The sequence below is a fragment of the Mesocricetus auratus genome, unplaced genomic scaffold, assembly GCF_017639785.1.
Source record: "Mesocricetus auratus isolate SY011 unplaced genomic scaffold, BCM_Maur_2.0 Super-Scaffold_100676, whole genome shotgun sequence".
Taxonomy (NCBI): Eukaryota; Metazoa; Chordata; class Mammalia; order Rodentia; family Cricetidae; genus Mesocricetus; species Mesocricetus auratus.
Genome location: NW_024429266.1, coordinates 147,719,635 through 147,740,403, shown reverse-complemented (window position 1 = coordinate 147,740,403; position 20,769 = coordinate 147,719,635). Strand labels below are relative to the sequence as shown.

The window sequence follows — 20,769 nt, the reverse complement described above, 5'->3', positions numbered from 1 at the left end:
TCCGGAAATAGATTACTAGGTCCAAAGATCAATACTTTAAGAAAAACGATTTATTTTTTATTAGTTCTAAATTTGTGTGTGTGTGTGTGTGTGTATGGGTGTGGGCATGTGAGTGCGCTGCCTGCGGAAGCCAGAAGAGGGTATCAGGTCCCCTGGAACTGCAATTAAGGCCAGTGTAAGCCACCTGATGCCGGTGCCTAAAGATCTGAACATCAGTGTGTGCTCTTAGCTGCTGAGCCATCTCTCCTATCCCAAGATTCAGATTTGTAAAAACCTCAGGTTTTTTCAGACATTTGCTCATTGTGAAGAGGTCCATCCCATCAGTGGGTTTGTGTATAATCAATGATTTGCTAATGTGTGCTTAAAAGAAGAAAAAAAAGACAAAAACAAAAACCTGAACACTTTTAACAAACATCTGTAGAATGCTTACACGGGGCCCTGACCTGAATCAGATACTGCAGTGTCTGTCTACTCTGATATGCAAAGCCCATCAAAAAAAAGCAAATAAATAAAAAAATAAAAAAGCCACCAGCTGGATGAGGCTCCCGTGTAGGCGTGAGCAGCAAATGTTCCTTTGTTCTCATCTGCTGCTCAAGTAAGCAGCAGCGCCTGGGCCTTTGCAAGGCACATGGCATGGCTGGGGTGAAGACTCTGAGAGGAGGCAGCTATTAGCAAACCCGCGAATGCAGGCTCTATCTTTAGCTGGCCTGTGAGGAGCTGCGAGTGTTCATGTGAAGTGTTAGCGTTGCTTCTGGCTTCCACTTCGATTTGAGGAAGCACTAACTCAACATGTCTCACAGAACTTCCAGGTGGGGTCAGTGGGTTCTGTATGACAGCTAAGGCACTTCCAGAACTTCTAAGGGCAGGGTGTTGTCTCTTCAGTACTCTTGCAACACTCTTTTGAGCCCAAGGGACACTCTATACCTTATGCCCTTTTGTAAAAGCCCCTGTATCCACTTAAGTCACTTTCTGCAAAAAATTTCATGGCTGGGGACCAGGGCTAGGTCATGGCTCCCTTTGCAACATCACCAAGCCCAGCCTAACACAATTATATGTCAACTGCAGTGGCAACCCATGAGATAACCTGAAGAGAGGCCTCCCTTGCTTCATGCTGACTGACTGGCTGTATGTTCCTTATTAGCACTCTGGCTCTATAACACACCGTGGATGAAATAACTATGTTGAGTAAACTAAGTACCCAATGGGGCATTAGATTTGAACCACAAAAAAAAATCACAAAGGCTGCTTGCTTGATCGTGTAGATGAATCCCACCTGGGGTGGGAGCTGTGCGAACCCATTGCTTCCCTTTAATCTGAAGTCCAGAAAAGCCAATTTAGTTGAAAGCGCTGTTTTGTTTATTTTCCCTCGTTGCACACTATGGGAAAGAGGCCGTTCACAGGAAGCCAAGCTCACGTTACATAACCAGTTGATGTTGTTTTCTTAAGGGTGCGCCTCTCAGCTTTCAAGTGGTTCACTGGTGCAGAACTGGTCCGTTATCCCGCTACCTTAACCTGAATAGAGCCTTAGTCCAGGAAGTTGGAATAAAACCCTTTGTTCCTTTTTTTTCTTTCTCCACAATAAACATAAAAATATAATAGAGGAGGGAACTCAAATCACTGGAATTCCCACCCACTGGTGACTGTGGGGACGTGCATCACAGGTAGGACTCAGCGCTGACAGACCCTAAAACATCCCCTGAGTCATTTGAAGGATAAAATCACACAATCCCTAATATTGCCATGTGCCTAATAGTAGTGTCAGAGTCCATGTAGCAAAACTTCAGAGACTGGAACGGGAAGTAGAAGTTACCGTGGCTGTTGGGCACTTCAAAAACCCTAATCTAGAAACCAACAGAGACAGTGTTGATCTAAAATACCATCAGTCCGGCTGGAGATGTTGCTCTGTTGACCGAGTGCTTGCCCAATATGGTGAATCCTTGGTTTTGTTCCCAGTTCCGAATAAACCCGCTATGCTGGTGCTTGCTGTCATCTCAGCATTTGAGCAGGAGATGGAGTCAGGAGGACCAGAAGTTCAAGCCCACCCTCAGCTACCTAACAAATTCAGTGCTAGCCTGGGCTACATGAGATTTTTTTCCTCCCTTCCTCCCAAAAAAAAAACAGTTACCATCAGTTGATTGATATAATGAGCATCTATAGATGATGCTGAACACAGCAGCTAAATACACAACTTTCTCAAGCTTATGTGGAGCACTCACCAAGAGGGACTACATTCTGAGACGTTAAATGCAGCCTATGAAAAGCACTGGAAATCACAACCCAGTGGAACTAGAAATCAACAACAGAAGAACAGTAAGGGGCTGGAGGGACGGCTCAGTGGTTAAAAGTGCTTGCTGCTCTTGCAGAGGGCCTGGGTTCGGCTCCCAGAGCCTGTAACTCCAGCCGCAGGAGCTCCTACCCCTCTAGCCAATGTGGGCATAGCACTCATGTGCACAGCTCCTCTGTAGACATAATTAAAACAGATAAAAATATTTTAATAGCTGGAAATCTCCAAATTCCTGGAGATTGAACAACACGTACCTAAACAAAGCATGGGTCAAAGAAGAGTTATGGAGAGGAGCTACACAGATGCTGGAGCAAATGAAAACTCGGCTCACTGAAGTTTGTAGGATGCAGCAAACGCAGTACTCAGAGGGAGAACTGTGATGCTGCCTGCACGTCGCACAAAGGAAGATGTGAAGCTACACTCCAGGCTTTCCTCTCATAAAATGAGAGAGGGAGGAGAAAGATAGATGGATGGATGGATGGATGGATGGATGGATGGATGGAGGGAGAGAGGGAGGAAGGGAGGGAGGGAGGGAGAGAGAATTCCAAATGAACAGAAGAATTATTACCTTGTTTTGGTTACTGTTTCCCTCTAAATTTCTGAAAATTAGCCATTCATGTGGGATGAGATGTCTCCTAAATTTCCACCAACACTCCCCAAATTGCAAAGAGATGGGGTTATGTCTATTGCCCTGTCCTGTAACTAACCTGGCTAGGGAGGGAAATGACATTGTTTCTGAAGTCTTGTTTTAACCTAAACAAGTGAAAACACAGAAAACATAGTGTTTTCAGTCTTGCTTTCTGTTCACTGATGTATCTGAGGGTTTTTTGTTTGTTTGTTTGTCCATTTGTTGTTTTTATAAGTAATTTTAAAATTTATTTTTATTTTATCTTACTTTAATTATTGATTTATTTTGTTTCGAGATAGGGTTTCTTTGTATATACCTGACTGTATTGGAACTCACTCTGTAGACCAGGTTGGCCTTGAACTCACAGAGATCTACCTGACTCTGCCTCCTGAGAGCTGTGATAAAAGGCATTCATCATCACTGCCCTGTCCGAGTTGTTTTAACATAGAAAACAGTGTCATGACTTGAGTCATGAAAGAACTTAACCACTTAGGTTTCCTTGGAATTCCCAATTTATCCATGTTCCAGCAAGATGTACCAGGTTGGGACTGGGTATGCCAGGGCAGACACCACATGCTCTCAGCTGAGGAGGAAATGAAAAGGAAGACAGTCTCAGTTCTCCAGAATGTTCCAAGGAGGATGGCAGGCCTGCCACATGGCTTCCAATTCCCAGAAAACCCCAAAGTTGAGAATGACCATCAGGGGATGTAACCAGGCTCTTTGGGTCTTTCAAGGCAATCAGACCCAATGTCCACCAGACTCTGCTAAGTAACATGGTGAAGCGAGCCTCCTCTCTCCAGGAAGAGAACTATGGAAGTCACCAGAATGAGAAAGAAAGGGCATCCTCCATGACACACTATGACCTTCCAGTTCTCAGCCCCTGTTCCCAGGAGCAATCATACACTCTAGTCCCCACAAGGGTGGTGGTGCATTATAGCCCCAATCCTCAGAATTTCGGGACAGAACAAGCACCACAGACAGATCCACATCTCCTGCGAATGAATTGGCAAAGTGGAATTTGAAACCAATAAATGCAGAAGAAATTATCTGTCAGCCAAAGAACAGCTGAGACAGTATCTGACAAAAATGGAAAATAAAATCAGACTTTGACCTAAAATCCAAACACATTCTCCGAAAGAATTAAGATTCAGATCAGCAAACGAACATCATAAAAGTCCAAGAGAAAACCACGCAGAAGATCCATAGAAAACCCCTTCCTGCCCTTAACCCTAAGCTTCGCCAAAGCAGAAGCACTCGGAAATTATGAGCAGATTCCAAGGCCCCATAAAACGAAATAAAAATGAAGCCTCGTAAGTCTAAATATAACACATGAGTCTGAAAGGCAACATGGCAGAAACACTTAACGCATGATTTAGAAAATTGTTTACAGGTCAACAAGAAAATAACTAACCAACCCCATCGTGGCCATCAGAAAATGAACCATGCTAAAATCCAACATATTCCAAAGAAGACAACTTGATAACGTTTCACATGTTTAGAAAATGATAGTGCTCACCCGAGACAGGCTGGCTAGAACCATATAGGTGATGGAATAGCATCTTTGTTCAGTTTTTCAGGTTTTCAAATCATTTTAAGAAGAAAAAATGTGAATCTTGGGTACTGGAGAGATGGCTGAGCAGTTAAAAAACCTTTTGTTGCGTTTGCAGAGGACCTGAGTTGGGTTCCCAGTTCCCGTCTTGGGTGACTCATAGCTTAACTGCAAGAACTTTCAGACCTGCATATTTAAAAGATTCAAAAGAACCTCATGTCCATCAATAAGGGGCAGATAATCAAATGATTAATGTGATAGCATACCTGACAGCCATCAGATGAACATAGTGATGTGTTTATGCATCTGCAGTAGTATTACCCTTGTGCTGTGTGAGTGACAGATTTTAAAACAGAATCTCCCAGGCACCATTTTTGATGGAAAAAAATGAACTTACAAATGTCTCTACCGGTGTCCAGGAGAAGGGCATGTCTGAAAGTGCAGTAAGCTGGGGTCTCTGGAGAGTCACATTGGGTGTTTTTAGATTTCCTTGTTTGTGGGTTCCTGTCTCTGTTTCCTTTTGGAAAAAGACTCAGCAGGATTTAATGAGGATGGCAGAGGAGAGGTCCTGGCCTGCTCACTTGGGAGGTGACAGCCACAGGGACATGAGTACCATGGATCGGAAGTGGCCTACACCATCCATACACCAGGGGTGTGTGTGTTTGAGGGGTTTCCTCTAGAGGGCATGGATGATCTATGAGTTGACCTCACATCCCTGAAAAATGCTAAGGCTCCAGGACGGCTTTCATCACAGTGTAGGGACCCATGACTCATCCCCTTAAACCTTAATTATAACACCCAAGTCTGCAGTGTGCCAAAAAACATCTGTCATTGTTCAAATCTGCATCAGGAGTGAGTGTAGCTCACAAACAGGCCTGAGGACGCTTCCCCCAGTGCAAGACCAGTAGGTCAGGAACCAGCACCAGCAGAAAGCATTCAAACCTGAAGCTTCCAGTCAAGCCTGGTGGCGAGTCAGTGGACCATTCCTGTTATGCTGTGCTGTGGGGTAGATGAAAGACTGAAGCTTTCTCTTTAAACCCAACAAAATTCCCCTAACTCTGTATGTTCCCAGTCAGTTGCCAGTGGCCAGCACTGGGAAGCAAGTGGTGTACCTCTGCCAACCTCTCATTCATCAATGATGGCAGGTCCTGTGTCACTGTGTTATGAGTTCCATTTAGCCAGTTAATCCTTGGGACCTCTCAGAGACACAGTAATGAAACAGAAGATGCTTTAGCTTGGGCACGATGACTAATGGCTGGCGAAGACACGGCTATCCTCTTGGTACCCAGAGAACTGCTGATTTACCTCATTCAGACTTGGATTAAAGGCCCCAAAGAACCCAAACTGAAGACAGGCTCTTGCTTCCAGAACCTAGTATTTGCGTCTGGAAGTACTGATCAGAAAAATAAAAGAAATTAAACAAGTAAGCAACCCCAGCTGTGTCCTTGTGGCATCTAATAGACACGGCAGCGCTCAGAGAGGATACCACCTCTCTAAAGCTTAAGGTGGGACTGAGAAGATGGCTTAGTTGGCATCTTCTGCCTTGCAAGCCTGAAGACTCCAGTTCAATCAAGAACACCCACTGAAAAACAGCCAGGCATGGTAATGCACATCTGTAATTCCAGTGACTGGGAGGTAGAGGCAGGAGGATTCCTGGAGCTTATTGGCTACCAGCCCAGCGTAATGAGTGAACATCAGGACAGTGAGAGAGATTCTATCTCAAAATATAAGGTGAGGGCTAGAGGGATGGATGGCTCAGCAATTAAGAACATTTGTTTTCTTCCAGAGAATCCAGGTTCAATTCCTTGCACCAAAATGACAGTCATAACCATCTGTAAATCCAGTTCCAGGGGGATATGATGCCCCCTTCTGGCCTTGGCAGGTACATCACACATGTGGTGCACATGCAGTCAGGTAGGTACACACTCATACCAGAAGATAAAAAATAAAATCTTTAAAAAAAGGTTTTTAAAAGGTAGATGGCACCTAAGAAATGATACCAAGGTGACCTCTGACCTCCACATGTTCCAGCACATAGACATATAGGGTTCAAGAAACATCTAGATGTTATTTCCCAATCTTTGCTGGAAATCATCTTGTCAGAAACCCTCCAAATCAGAGGTGGTGTTCTGATAACAACTCCACTAAGTGCTTTCTACCAACAAAATCATTTTCCTGGACTCATGGAAACAGCACCAACTATGAAAATTTCCCTTGAATTGTATTCGATCATTTAAAAGAAATTTCCTTCCCCAGTATTATTTAAGAGAAACAAAATTTAAAATCTGTTTTATTTGGGGGCCCTGGTGTTCACTTTGTTTTACTCTGTAAAAGACTATTTGTAACTCTATCCTAAAGTTTTAGAAACTGGAGTTGAATAGATTCTAAGCAAAAGTCATAATTATCAACACTGACCTAAGAATTAGTGTCTTTGTCACTATTCTGTTGCTGCAGAGAGACAGCATGACCAAGACAACTCTTATAAAATAACCCATTTAATGGGGGGACTGGCTTACAGTTTCAGAGAATCTATTGTCATCACAGTGGGGCCATGGTGGGAAGACGGTGACACTCATGGTGTTGGGGCAGAAGCTGAGAGCTGCTTCCTGTCCCACGGGTGGGGGGAAGGGATGGGAGGGAGATTGTGTGTGTGTGTGTGTGTGTGTGTGTGTCTGTGTGTGAGAGAGAGAGACAGAGACAGAGACAGAGACAGAGAGAGAGAGTCTCGGCCTGGCATGAGCTTTTGAAACTTAAAAGCCCCCCACACACACACACTGACACACCTCCTCTAATAAGACTGCACCTTCTAATCCTTCTAGTCCCTTCAGACAGTTCTGCTCCCTGGTGACTAAGCATTCAAATATATGAGCTTATGGTAGCCATAACTCCCACAGATAGGAACATGGAACCAATCACTAAAAAAAGGCCCAGAGCCGCATCTGCCATTTACATCACCCTTTCATGAGATTGCCACTTTCTACAATCTTCAACATAAAAACAAGGAATCATTAAAACATTGTTTTATAAAGTTCACTCAAAGCTAAGGGCAAAATGTAAGAAAAGAAACAGGTAGCGGGCAGTGAGGCTGAAGAGCAGACTCAGTAATTGAGAGCACTGGCTGCTCTTGAAGAGGACTTGAGTTCAGTTGCCAGCACACACATCAGTTCATGACTGCCTGTAACTCCAGGGTCAGGCTACCTGATGCCCTCTTCTGGTCTCTATGTGTACTGCATATATGGCATACATGAATACACACACACACACACACACACACACACACACACAAAACAAAAACCACAAATAAATCTTTAAAAAAATGAAGCTATGCACAGACACCTCACAGTGGATCAAAACTAGCAATATTTACAGAGAATAATGTCATACTGATGACAACGTTTATTTCAAGATTTGAGAGATTGCTTTAACATAATTGAGTCAAGTGTCCTAAAAACACTTGAACTCAAATTATCTCCTCTTGCTTTGGAAACCAAGAAAAAATGCAGAATCTTAGTAGATTATAAAAAAGTGTATTTTATATGTATACATACATATATATAAAACAAAAAACTAATACCCATATTTAACTGTTAAATGCATAAATACTATTAGTAGACCCATGGAAAAAATACCCAAGAATATCTATTGTTTTTTAAAAAAAAATGTTGCCTTTCAGGGTTAGAGAGATGGTTCAGTGGGTAAATGTGCTTACTACCAAGTCTGGGAGGCTGAGTTTGATCCCCAGGATCCACACAGTGAGAGAACTGACTCCCACAAGTTGTCCTCTGACTTCCACATTCAAATCTGTCAAGTGAGCATAAATTTCTTAAAATTCGAGTTGGCACTATAGATTAAAAAGAAGATAGGAGTGGCAGATAAGAATGCTGGAAGGCATTATTCCAGAATATATTATCCTCTACTTGAAACTCTGAAGGAATCAACTGAAGGCATCTTAGAGTTGGCCGAGTTCGTTAAAACACAAAACAAAGGGAACAAAAGCTCTTATGTGTCACAGTAGACATCAGGGAAACACCTCACTGCTGTAACTCAAGGATGGGAGGATAGAGTCTGTCTTCCTCATGGCTGACCTTGGGGGGCTATCAGAATGCATACTGGTAAACAGAATAAAAAGTTTTCAGTTAGGGCAAGAATGCAAAGTTATGGAGTCAATCTGAAATTTCGGTTTGATGTGTGTGCTTGAAAGCATTTAGCAGATGATTTAAATAATGATCTTTCAAGATGAATTGTGATTAAAAAAGGGTAAATCAAAATAACTGCTAGGCTGTTTTTTAAAAGATGAAATATGAAATCAGGTGTGGTGGCAGACAGAGGTAATCCCAAACACTTGGGAGGTGGAGGCTGGAGGATCAGGAGTTCAAGGTTATCCTTGGCTATATATGAGTTTGAGGCTAGCCTGGGTTACATGAGACCTTATCTCAAAAATAAATAAACAAGTAAGTAAATAAATAAATGGAAGATGAGTCACACTCTCACAATCTACACCCTACCATAGAATAAGTTCTAGATCAAATATTTCAACCACTACAGAACTGGAAGGGAAAAGTAAGAAAATACTTGTTTTATCTTAGAATTCAGGAAGGTTTTTTTCCCTAAATATTCAACTAGAGCATCACAGGGGAAAGCAGACTGTAGATTTATAAAGACGCCCTCATCAGAACAGCAAGGGATAAATGATGGAGGAGAGAGCTGTAATACATGGCTGGTAAAGGCTTGTGGAGTGAAATGCTCTCTCCTGGGGCCCCATGGACCAATTCAAAGACATGGAGAGAATGATGAACCAATGTAAAGACTGTAAAAATGTTAAGTGTATGAATGCACGGATTTACCCTACTAAAGGGCAAATCTGAGAACTAGGCTGAGATCTTTTTCTCCAACAAGCCTGTCAAATGTTAGATTTAATCTGTGGTGTTCTAGAAGAATGAAGAAAGTGGGTGTCTGGGAACAAGGTGGAATCAAGGCCAATTTCTGGGAATTTATCTTAAACAATCAAAGATGAATTCAGCATTTCTGTGTAAACATGTCTGTTGTGGTGAGGTTCTTCGGTTTATGCATATGTGTGCATTTCTGTGTGGGTGTGTTCACAGAGGCCAGAAAAAGACTCTGGAGCCCTTGAGCTGGGGCTTGATGCGTGTACTGGGAACTGAACTCTGGTCCTCTGGAAGAGCAGCAAATAATCTTAACCGCCGAGTCATCTCTCTAGCTCTGACTTTCTAGATTTTAGACATTATCAGTTTAATAAATTTCATATACGGTTGTTAAAAAAAAAGTTAACAAGTACCTGAGGATGTAAGCATAAGGCCGTGGGTCCAATCCTCACTACCACAAAATTTTAAAGCCAAAGCACTGCACAATACATTCAGCTCAGGAACTCGCCTTTCAAGTTTGAGTGTATTATGAAAAGTCTCATTAACCAGCTGCCTAGTGAAACACCCCGGTGACAACAAAGAGGAGAACTCACTCAAATAACTCCAGCATCACGGCAATTCAACAAGCAGGATCTTTCACCTGTCTCTTCCTGTATCCTTACAAGCATTTCTGCAGCACAGGTGGAAAAGTAGACGGGATACATCCTTAAGTTATGTCTACTTATAACTGATTGGACACCATGGCCACAGTGACTTCTGAGAAGTGTTGTATCAGTTGATATTCCCAACACAAACGTGGATTCTTTGTTAATGGTGAGTGATAGGAAGTAATCCATGAGGTCAAAACCCTGCAAAGCTGGCTATGTTATAGTATAAATTCATTTGTGTGTGCTTCTGTTTGTGTGTGTGTGTGTGAGAGAGAGAGAGAGAGAGAGAGAGAGAGAGACAGAGACAGAGAGAGAGACAGAGAGAGAGACAGAGAGAGAGAGAGAGAGAGAGAAAGAGAGAGACTCTCAGCCATTAGACATCAGTATATTACCCAGGAGTCCTATAAAAGTGTTTACTACAAATGATTGAGCTCAAACAAATAAAAACATCATGAGCCCATTGGGATTCATACACATCTTAACACTGACCCATACTCCCCCATAGGGCTCTAATGCAGTGTTAATTGTGGTTTTGTTGTGGCGGCTACCTAAACATTTCTCAGACTTCCCTTAACTTTCCCAATATCACAGAGGAATAAAATAGGTTTATGCCATCATAAAGGTATGTCAGAATTTGTTTTTATGCATGTGTGAGTGCTCGAGTGTGTGTGTGTGTGTGTGTGTGTGTGTGTGTGTGTGTGTATGTGTAAGCCCGAGGTGCCATCCCCAGGATACCATCTATCTCCATCAGACAGGGTCTCTCACTGGCCTGGCACGTACCAAGTTGGCAGCGGTGGCTGGACACAGACCACAGGAGCTGCCTAGTCCAGACTCTCCAGGGCTAGCATCACAAGCTTACTCTGCTCATGCTACATAAGATCTGGGACTGAACTTGGGTTCTCATACTAGTAAGACAAGTGCTTTACTTACTCACTGAGCCATCCCCCGAGTTCCAAATCTACTTTTCATGTTTTAAAATATTTTATTTATTATTACTGCATGTGTGTCTATGTGCATGTATGTGTACGTGTGTGCATGCATGCAAACCAAAAACAAAACTTTCAAAAGTCGTTTCTCTCCCTCTTTTGTGTGAGTTTGGGGAATTGAACTCAGTTCATCAAGCTTTTGCAGCAATCACTTTTACCTACTGATCCATCTCACTGCCCCCCAAATCCGTTTTAAAAACAAGAAAACAACATCCCAAAGAAGAGTGGCACTAGTGACATGGGAATTTGCATGCAACCACCCCGCCCTTGATTATCAAATAAAGAGCTGTCTGGGGTGAATGCTGACAACACCGGCCGGTGTTTGGCAACTGAGGTATATTTAGAGCGTCCTGGGTAGACACTCCATGAGGTCATGCTGATAGGCTCTCAAGGCAGAGATGAGGAACATGGAGCTGGAGAGCAGCAGAAGAGAGGAATGAGGCCCCGGTCAGCCTACCCATGGCGGACTCTGAGGCGGAGGCGCTGCCATTTGTTTCCCAGGTAGGAAAGGTGAGGGCTAGAAGATGGAAATCAACAGCCAACGCCCGCAAGCTAAAGGACTCCACGTCTAAGTCCTTCCTGCAGAAGCCTGCACCATCTTTGTGTAATTGAAAACCCAAAGGCTCAACTGAGGAAAACAGAAACCCTTTTGGGCAGCATGCATTTGTAAATCTGGCTCCCAGGAAGCCGAGGCAGGAGGATGGTGTGTTCCTGGACTGGGCAGAAAGATCCTGTCATATTCTACCTCTCCAAAAATACTGGATACAGTAGAGCACAGAATTCAGTAGAGTAGGAGATGACTGCATGTTAAAAAAAATGTGCCAGGTGGTGGTGACGCACTCCTTTAATCCCAGCACTTAGGAAGCAGAGGCAGGCAGATGTCTGTGAGTTCGAGACCAGCCTGGTCTACAAGAGCCAGTTCTAGGACAGCCTCCAAAGCCACAAAGAAACCCTGTCTCGAAAAACCAAAAAAAAAAAAAAAAAAAAAACTAAAAAAAGCTTCCTTAGGCTTACGACAAATAAACCAGTAGTAGATAGAGCACAATTAGGTTTCAATAAATATCTGGCTTTTCCTAATCTCAGGTTAACAGTTTTTATTTCTTAAGTCTTGTTTAATACAATACATTCATGATGCTTCAAAAGAACTGGCCTAGGCAGGGTGGTGGCACATGCCTTTAAGCAGGTAGATCTTTGTGAGTTCAAGGCCAGCCTTGTCTACATAGTGAGTTGCACCCTGGAGGAGAGAGAGGGAGGGATGCCTAGACATAAGCCTGTGGGTCAAGGAAGCATACTCCCTTGCTTTTGAGCTGTTGTTTACAGGTGATCTGGTCAGCTAGATTTTTGGCTTTTCTGATTTTAGGAAAAATTTTTACCCTAGGAGACATTACACAGCTAACCATAGGGCTGGAGAGATGATGGCTCAGCAGTTAAGAGAGCCCACTGCTCTTACAGGGGACGTGAGTTCAGTTTCCAGTGACCACAATGTGTGGCTCACAACCACCTGTGACTCTGGCTCCAGGGGATTTGACACTGTGTTCTGGCCTCTGAGGGCACTTCATTCATGTGCACAAATCTACACACACACACACACACACACACACACACACACACACACACACACACACATTTGAAACAATCTTAACAAAGCTATAACCTAAACCAAAGCCAGTAGAAAAGGCTCCCAAGCCCCATCTATCTACAATTTTATATATACATATTTATATTATATATACATATATATAAATTAAGTTTATATCTTAAAATCATAAGACCAGGAATATTCAAAAAAGCTATATATCAAGTCATTTTCAAAATTAACAACAAAATGTAACATGGGGCAGGAAAGATGACTCAGAGATTAAGAGCACTGGCAGTTCTTGCAGAGGATACGGGTTCAATTCCCAGCACCCATACGGTGGCACACAATCCTGTCACTCCAGTGCCCAGGCCATCTGACACCCTGTGGCCTCCTTGGGCACTGTGTGCATGTGGTGCTCAGGCAAAACACTCATATGCTAAAAATAAATATAACTTTAAAACCAGAAAGCGTGAAATGGTTAGATTGTAAGCTGACGTTTGGTAACACAGGCTGCAGGCAAAGAAGAACTGTGAACTCTCAGCAAGGTTCCAACTCTCTCTTGGCCAGCAGCGCAGGCTGAAGTGGCTTTAATGACAGCTCCACACTTATGATCGATCTATAGGGAGGATGGCTTTGAGGCACACGGCAGTTGGTTAAGGCAGAAGGTCCCCACAGCACCATCTGAGGAGCAGGGGTTCTTGAAGCACCCCTCCAGCCACAGGTCACACCTGAGGCCTTGCTGAGCACGCAACCCCCTCCCCCACCTGTGTTCACCAGGCCTCCAGATGGTTCAGACATAAGCATATTGCTGCAGAAGATGCTAACAAGGTTTTTAGTGTGGGATGACCTGATGCCTGCCTGCTGTAGAGGGTAGTGTGGTGATGAAGGCCTTGTTCCAAACACATATTGCAAAGGTCCTTGGAGATCCATTCAATGGAAAAGTCATCTGTTTGTCATGTGTTACCATAGTAACAATAGTGCAAAGCATCATTTGCTCCTATAAGAAAAGTCTTCCTTGCAAGAGGCATTACTTACAAAAAGATCACCTTGTCCAGTGGAAACCAAATGTTGGAAGAGAAAATAGGGTCAGCAACCTTGCCAACATCTACCTCCACCTCTCCAGGCCTCACTCCCAGTGAGCACACCCTAACTGCCCAGTATGGAAGGCATGAGTCCTTGCAAGGTAGACAGTGGAGGCCTGAAAGATGACATTTCCATGTGATGGAGAAATCCCCTAATGAACCCTCAGCAGGAATCCAAAACAAGGGCACCTATCAGCTGCCCCCCTCCCCGCCATGCACGGCAGCCTCTTCTGGCGTCTATAGACAGTCTTCACCTATGGAAGTGCTGCCAAGACAGACTTTATCTCTGTGTTATAAAAGCCACCTCTGTCACAAAATCAATTTTATTTTCAGTGTAGCCTTCCTTTATTTCTTTTGCGGCAGTAGGGCTTTGGGCATGCCAGGCAAATGGCTTCACCCTGAGCTGCATCCCCAGCCTAATTATTTTTATGGTTTGTAAATCTGTTGACAATCTCATCTGCTTTCATAACAATCTGGAAGGCGGGGCTGGCTTTATTATCCCCACTTTACAGAAGAGAAAACAACTGGCCGTTGAGTGCTAAAGAGCAGACACAAATGCTTGACATAAAAAATGAAATGGTTTGTAATGTACGGAAGAATGTCTAGGCTTACCAAGTTTATTGTCTGCCAGGTGACCCTGACTAGAGATCACTCGGGTAGGCTTTCTGGCAGAGCAGGGCGGGAGCTTGAGACAAGCTCAGGTGGTGACCTGTGGGTCACAGAACCCACACAGCCTGCCGTGACATCCTGAATTCTCTAGGGCTCCGCGTGCTAACAACAGGGGATGGGTGGCATTGAGGTTAATTAAGCTCTTACTAAATTGCAGACATTAGTCTTCAGGCGTCAAGTCTATCCAGTAGACCTCCTAACATTCCCATTTCACAGAGAGGAAAAACAAGTCACAGGAAGGCTATCTACTGCCCATGACTTAACGTCTTGTTCCCTGGATACAAAGGGGGTGCCATGCCCAGGAGAAGAACCCTGCCTGGGATGGCAGTCATCGCAGGAACCTGCATCATGTTTCCAAAGTTGCCATCTGGGCCACATTCCCCACACTCTGTCCCCCAGAAAGTGGATACATGTAGGGATCCAAGCCTCTATGGCAGCGCTAACAGCCAGGTCTATCAGGCCAGTCTAGGTTTTCTGGACCGTGTTTATCGATGAAACACTTGATTTGTCCGGAGCTGTCTAAGAAAAATCAGAGAGGAAGGTAGCTTCAGAGGAAATGCTGCAAATTAAAGACATGTGGGAGGCAGCCATTTGAGTAAAGGCACAGAGCTAGGGGCTATGGTTTTTGTTTTTCTTTTAAAGAGTATTAAATAAAAAGAAATCCTCGCTGGTGTAAATTAATCCCCATCCACACGCAGTTTTTTTTTTTTTCAAGCTACTCCTCTTCAAACAGTACAAGTCAGCTTTTATAGATTGGTCAATCTTGTGTTTATAGTTTTTTCCTCTCTCAAGGAAGCAGAGAAGAAGCTGAATAGAGCACTCAGGCAAGGAGAAAATTATAGTGTGAGTGCTGCTCCATGCTGAGTGCGCTAAGGGGCTGGGGGAGCACAGCTGTCAACAGCTGGAGGCGGGAGGTGCTTGTGCCTCTCATTTTCACCGGGTAAGCAACCTTGCCGTCCTAGAGCTCACAAACAAAGTGAAGAGCGAGTTCTAGAGTTTTCTATACCATCGCTCTACCAAGCCCCACCAGAACCCCAGACTGGGATGCGGAGCACAAGGGAAGGGGCTTTCCACACCTGCGATCCTTGCTATTGAATGAGGCTGGTCCCCCTAGGCTCTTTGCACTGTCCTTTCTCCTCTGTAAAACGGGAACAAGTAGGCTCCTTCTTCATGAGGTGGGTGTACAAGCCTAACTAACGAGTGAACGAATTAGAACGGCTTGGCAACACCAGGCAAGTACTCGCGCGGGGCGGGGGTTCTAGCTAGTAAATACTGTTTGGGGGAAGGGATGGGTAAACAGCCTGCATGCTTCCCAACACCTCCACTTTTCACGACAATATATGCATGTGAAATGAAATCCAAAAGGTGGTTTTTGCAAAAAGTAAGGAAATCGGCCCATAACTGTCACTTCAGGTGATGGTGCAACTAGGAGCGTCTCAATGCGTCCCCTCCTGCCGCAGAGCTGGACTAGCCTTTCCAGGACAGGATTGAGGGGGACCTGTGAACCCTCCCTCATCTTGGCTTTGGCAGGTTACAGCTCTGTGCATATTTTGCAGATGGGAGTTCCAAACTTCCCTCTGGGCACTAATGACCCTGGAGCAAGCATATTGCTTTACAGGGCTTTAACTATTAATAATTAATTAGAACCAGATTCTCATGAGCTCAGGCTGGTCTCAAACTCTCTATGTAGCTGAGAGTGGTATTGCATTTATGAGCCTACTGCCTCTGCCTTCCGAGAGCGCTGGGGCCACAAGCCCGACTTTACACGGTGCCGGGGATCCTTCCCAGACTTGGTGCCTACTAGACAAGTAACTTTAACCACTGGCCTATAGCCTCAGCCCCTTTACCGGGTTTTTAAATGCTGAAGATATCAGGAAAGATTCACAAGGCGGCAGCACTGACCGGGACACCTGGGTACTTCAGTCCACCCTGTCAAACACCACAGACTCCGCACCAGACAGATGAGGGTGGATACTGCTCTTGGGAACACAGATATCAAGAACAGACCAGTCACCGGAGCACACATCTGCGAGCTTCGCAGTGGGAAATCTCTCCTGCCACCCAGACACGCGGGGACGCGTGTCCCCTCCCCCACCCCCGTTTATGTCCAAGAACCAACTCTGAGAAAACTGGTCACGCTCAGGTGTCACTTCTGCCTCCTCTGACTGGGATACCATGGCTTCCAGGGAAGCTCATTAACAAAACAATTAATCCGCATAAAAAGCCCAAACCCACCCCAACGCCTAGGAGAGCTTGAAGTCAAAGGCTGAGGGTATGGGTGCGCAACGTGGGCTCCCACCCCACCCCGGGAAGAGAAAGGGGCTCAAGCCAGGGCCAACCAGAGGGTCGCACTCAGACAACCCGCGCTCAGGCGGCTCTGGGGAAGCCCGGCTCCCAGACAGCCAGGTAGGCATGAGGGCGTGGGCACCGGCGAGCCGACGCCGCAGAGTAAAGTTCAAGCCGGATCTCACCGCCGGGCGGCCACCTCGCCAGGACTGTCCCCCGCTTCACAGTTCTTAGTGACTCCCGGTGGCTACCACGCTCCCACCCACTTCAAACACCCGCCTCTCTTCCCCTCTCCCAAGCGGACTCCCGAACGCCGCAGAGAGCAGTCTGGAGCGGGCTCGGGGACACCGGGTGTCGCCTACGTACCCAGCGCTAGCAGAGCGAGCTGTCCAGCCGCGGGGACCATCTTCCGAGCACAGGGCGCTGCAGCCACCGCACTCCCTGCGGTTGGCTAGTGGCCGCGCGCCGCCGCGGTGAGCGCGGGGAAAAAGGCGCAGGCGGCAGGGCCGGCCCCCGGCGCGCGGGCGGAGGACGACCGCGCCTCCCGGTGGCACTGGCCGGCACACTGCCCGCGGCGGAAACGGGAAGGAGGTTCCCGCCACCTCTCCGCCCCTAGGCGACCGGGGCGCGGCGGACCACCCTCCCGTGATGGGGCGCCCCCGAGGGCGCAGGGGTGGGGACTGGGAGCCGGGGGCGGGGACCCGCGCCCCGATCGCGACAGCCAGTCACCACCCTGGGCCAAGGGCCAGGCAGGAAGCGCAAGGCTTCAGACACCTCCCCGCAGTGCTCGTGCCCAGGGTCGCTGCCTGAGTCCCCTGCGCAGTAGCCGCGTCCAGGCTGTAGGCGGCGGAGCGGAGTCGCCCAGGATGTAGTCACCTGCGCCAGGAGCCTGGAGACCTTAGCCAGTCACCCGGCAGGGCCTGACCCAAGAAAAGCGCTGTCTCCATAGTCAGTCAAACACCCATCAAACTCGAATTCCCACCTGTGCCCCCATCCTTCGTGGTTTTGGGTCGCCTGCATTAACCAAGGGCAAAGCCACCGTATGTCCCCAGATATAGTGTGAAGATCAGGGACTCTGTCTTCCGTGAACTTAATCACGCGTCAGCCCCACTGTCCCACTGCTTCGGGGATGCGGGAGCCTGAACAAGAGCTGGCTATCATGCAGTTCAGCACAGAACAAAGGAGGAGTGGGTGGTGGGGGTCCGCAAGCTGGTACTTTCAGTGTTTGTGACTTTGAGATGATCCCTGATTGGTGGACTATCGGAGGGGAACACAAGGGGAGAGTTTCTGGGTAGAGAAAAGATGGCTCATGCATGTTTGGGGGACCATCCATGGGGAACAGTACCCCAAAGCGACTAGCCATTGTTGTCAGTCTGACCCCCTCCTGCTTCCTGCCACCTAGCTGCCCCAGAGAGGCCCCACTCTCTTTGAGTGTGGAGCGTTGGTGGTGGGGTGTGTTGGTCTTGGGATTCTCTTGCTGTCTCCTTAACTGGATGCTCGAAGTCTCAGGGTTAAAAATTCCAGTTTATTTCAAAAGGAGGCCCAAGCTATTGGACCCAACATGTGGCTACTTACTGTGCTAATCATCTTTCTATTGCTGTGACAAAATGCATGCGATAGGGAACTTAAAAAGAGAGATTTGGGTTTCTGTTCTAGTTTGTCACTTAGCCCTATAGCTTCGAGACTGAAGAGGAAGGACATCATAATGGGGTGCATATGTCAGCCCAAAAGCAAGGAAGGGGGTTCCAATATCCCCTTCAAAGGTACACTCCCATTGACCTAACTTCTTCCAATAGTGCCCAACCTACTGACGTTTCCACCATCTCTCACTAGCGCCGCCCCCTGGGGGTCCAAGCAAGCAACAAATGAGTTTTTATGAAAAGAGGTGTTAAATCAAGCGTCTTTTTTGCTTTGATTAATTTATTTTTTTTCTTTTGGAGACAGGGCCTCATTGTGTAGCTCTGTCTGGCCTTAAACTCACAGAGATCTACCTGCTTCTACCTCCGAAGTACTGAGATTAAAGTCCTGCACAGCTATACCCAGTTCCAAGCTTCTTTTTTTTTTTAAAGAAAAGATTTGTGTGTTTTGACTGTATATACATGTGTGTACTACATGCATGTCTGGCTGGCATCTGATACCCTGGAACTGGAGTTGCAGATGCTTATGCACTACCATGTGCAGGAAACTAAACCCAGAATCTCTGCTCTTAACCATTGAGCCATCTCTCCAGTCCCACCGAAAGAGGTTGGGGGGGATTAATATCTTAACCATGACATATGGGCTGTCCATTATAAAAAGGCACTGTGAAAGAGGTGTGAATCTGCACAGAAACCACCCCTTTCCTACACCGACTAGACAATACCGTGCTTCCTTCATCCCTTTATGCTGTGACTGGTAAGGGTCTCCTGTCACTCATTCCCTCCACCCATTTCATAGATCCTTGCTATGGCCTTCAGCACAGGAGCTCACTGCCTTCAGCTTGACCTGGACCTGCCCTGGGGCTCTCCTGATTTTTTTTGGCTACAAGAGGCAAGGAATAAGGGTTGGGGACTGGCTGTATCCTTCCTGGAACACGTGCAGAGCAGCAAAGGCTATGGTTGGCTGCCAGCTGTCTGGGAATCAGACTATCCTGGTCCACTGCTCACTGCCCACACACTGTTGGGGCTGGCAGAATCTAGCAAGTGGGCTGGTTCCATGAAGGGCTGGAAAATATTTTTAATCAAAAGATAATTTGTGGGGCTGTAGAGATGGCTCAGAGGTTAAGAGCACTTTTTTTTTTTTTGCAGAGGGCCAGAGTTCAATTCCCAGCACCCACATAGTGGTTCAAAACAATCCATAGCTCCAGTTCTAGGGGATCCAATACCCTCTTCTGACCTCTGTGGGCACTAGCATGTGGGTATGACACACATGGTACATAAGTGCAGGCAAAACACAATACAATAAATGAATCAATCTAACGTTAAAAACTTTAACAGAAAGATGATTTGCTAGTTTTCAAACTCAAAAGTACACAATTCCAAGTACATTCTATCTGTTTTTACTCCCTCCTTTCCACTTTCCCTCCCTTCTTCTCTTTCCCTCTCTGTCTTTCTTTTCTGGGGCAGGGACTCGTTATATAGCTGGGAGTTTTCAATTATCCTGCCCCAGCCTCTTCAGTGCTGGGACAACAGAAGCCATGCCTGGCTTAGAGTATCCTCTAATACTTGAAAATCACTCATTACCCCCCAAGATTTTCTTGAGCTGGTGCAATGAGGTTTGAGAACATTCCAGTTTGTTTTTCATTCGTGTGTGTGTGTGTGTGTGTGTGTGTGTGATGTGTGTGGTGTGTGCTTATGTGTGTATACATGTTTGCATGTGTGAGTGTCTGTGCATATCTGTGCATGCATGTGGAGGCCAGAGGTTTAATCATCATCTGCTGTTCTTCTACCTCAATTATTCATTGAGGTAAGGTCTTTTAATCAAACCCAGAACTCACTGATTGGGCTACTCCGCTAGTTAGCTTGCTCTTGGGGTCCCTTCTCTGCCTCCCAAGGTTGGAATTTCAGGTAGGCTTTCACACCACACAGTGTTTACATGGATTCTGGGGCTCTGAATCCCTGTCCTCAGCTTGTGTGGCAACTCCTTTAAGCATGAAGCCATCTCCCCAGACTCCTTCCAGTTTATTCTTGTGAGTAATCAGGTTTGGGAAGCAAACGACAAACGTGGTGTTGGAAACAAAATTTGTTCCAAGGTTTCTTTGCTCCACTGCCTCAGTTTCCCACATTTTATTGAAGATAATACTTAACTTATCGGGCTGTAGGAGAATTATATTAAACCCCCCCAACCTCTTTCGGTGGGACTGGAGAGATGGCTTAGCTGTTTCATATGAACAAAGCTAGTTATTAAAGTTCCCCTCTGTGAGCTCGCCCTCCCCCTTCCGTGTTCCCTACTCTTTCCTTGCTTAATCATTCTATGCCAATTTCCTTGTTCAGGAGTGCACACACACACACACACACACACCTTTACAAATACACACATGTACACCTGCATGCACACACACATACCCGTTTCAGTTATACAGAATTCACTGCTCTCTGAGTTGAGTGAATCCCATTGGTGTCCTTAAATCTGCAAGGCGACTCAGCGTCCTTCCCCTGCAGACTCTACACCCATCCCATGCATCCTCGAGGATCCATT

At 45.9% G+C, this 20,769-nt stretch overlaps 1 protein-coding gene across 1 annotated transcript in view; it reads right to left on the bottom strand.

The window, feature by feature from the left end:
* Positions 1 to 17,179, bottom strand: part of Tgfa (transforming growth factor alpha) — an 89,421-nt gene extending 72,242 nt beyond the window's left edge. Inside the window, exon 1 of the mRNA XM_005071102.4 lies at positions 16,960 to 17,179. Coding sequence (XP_005071159.1) covers positions 16,960 to 16,999 — 40 coding nt within the window. The 5' untranslated portion in view covers positions 17,000 to 17,179. The remainder of the gene's footprint in view (positions 1 to 16,959) is intronic.
* Positions 17,180 to 20,769: the final 3,590 nt, after the last annotated feature.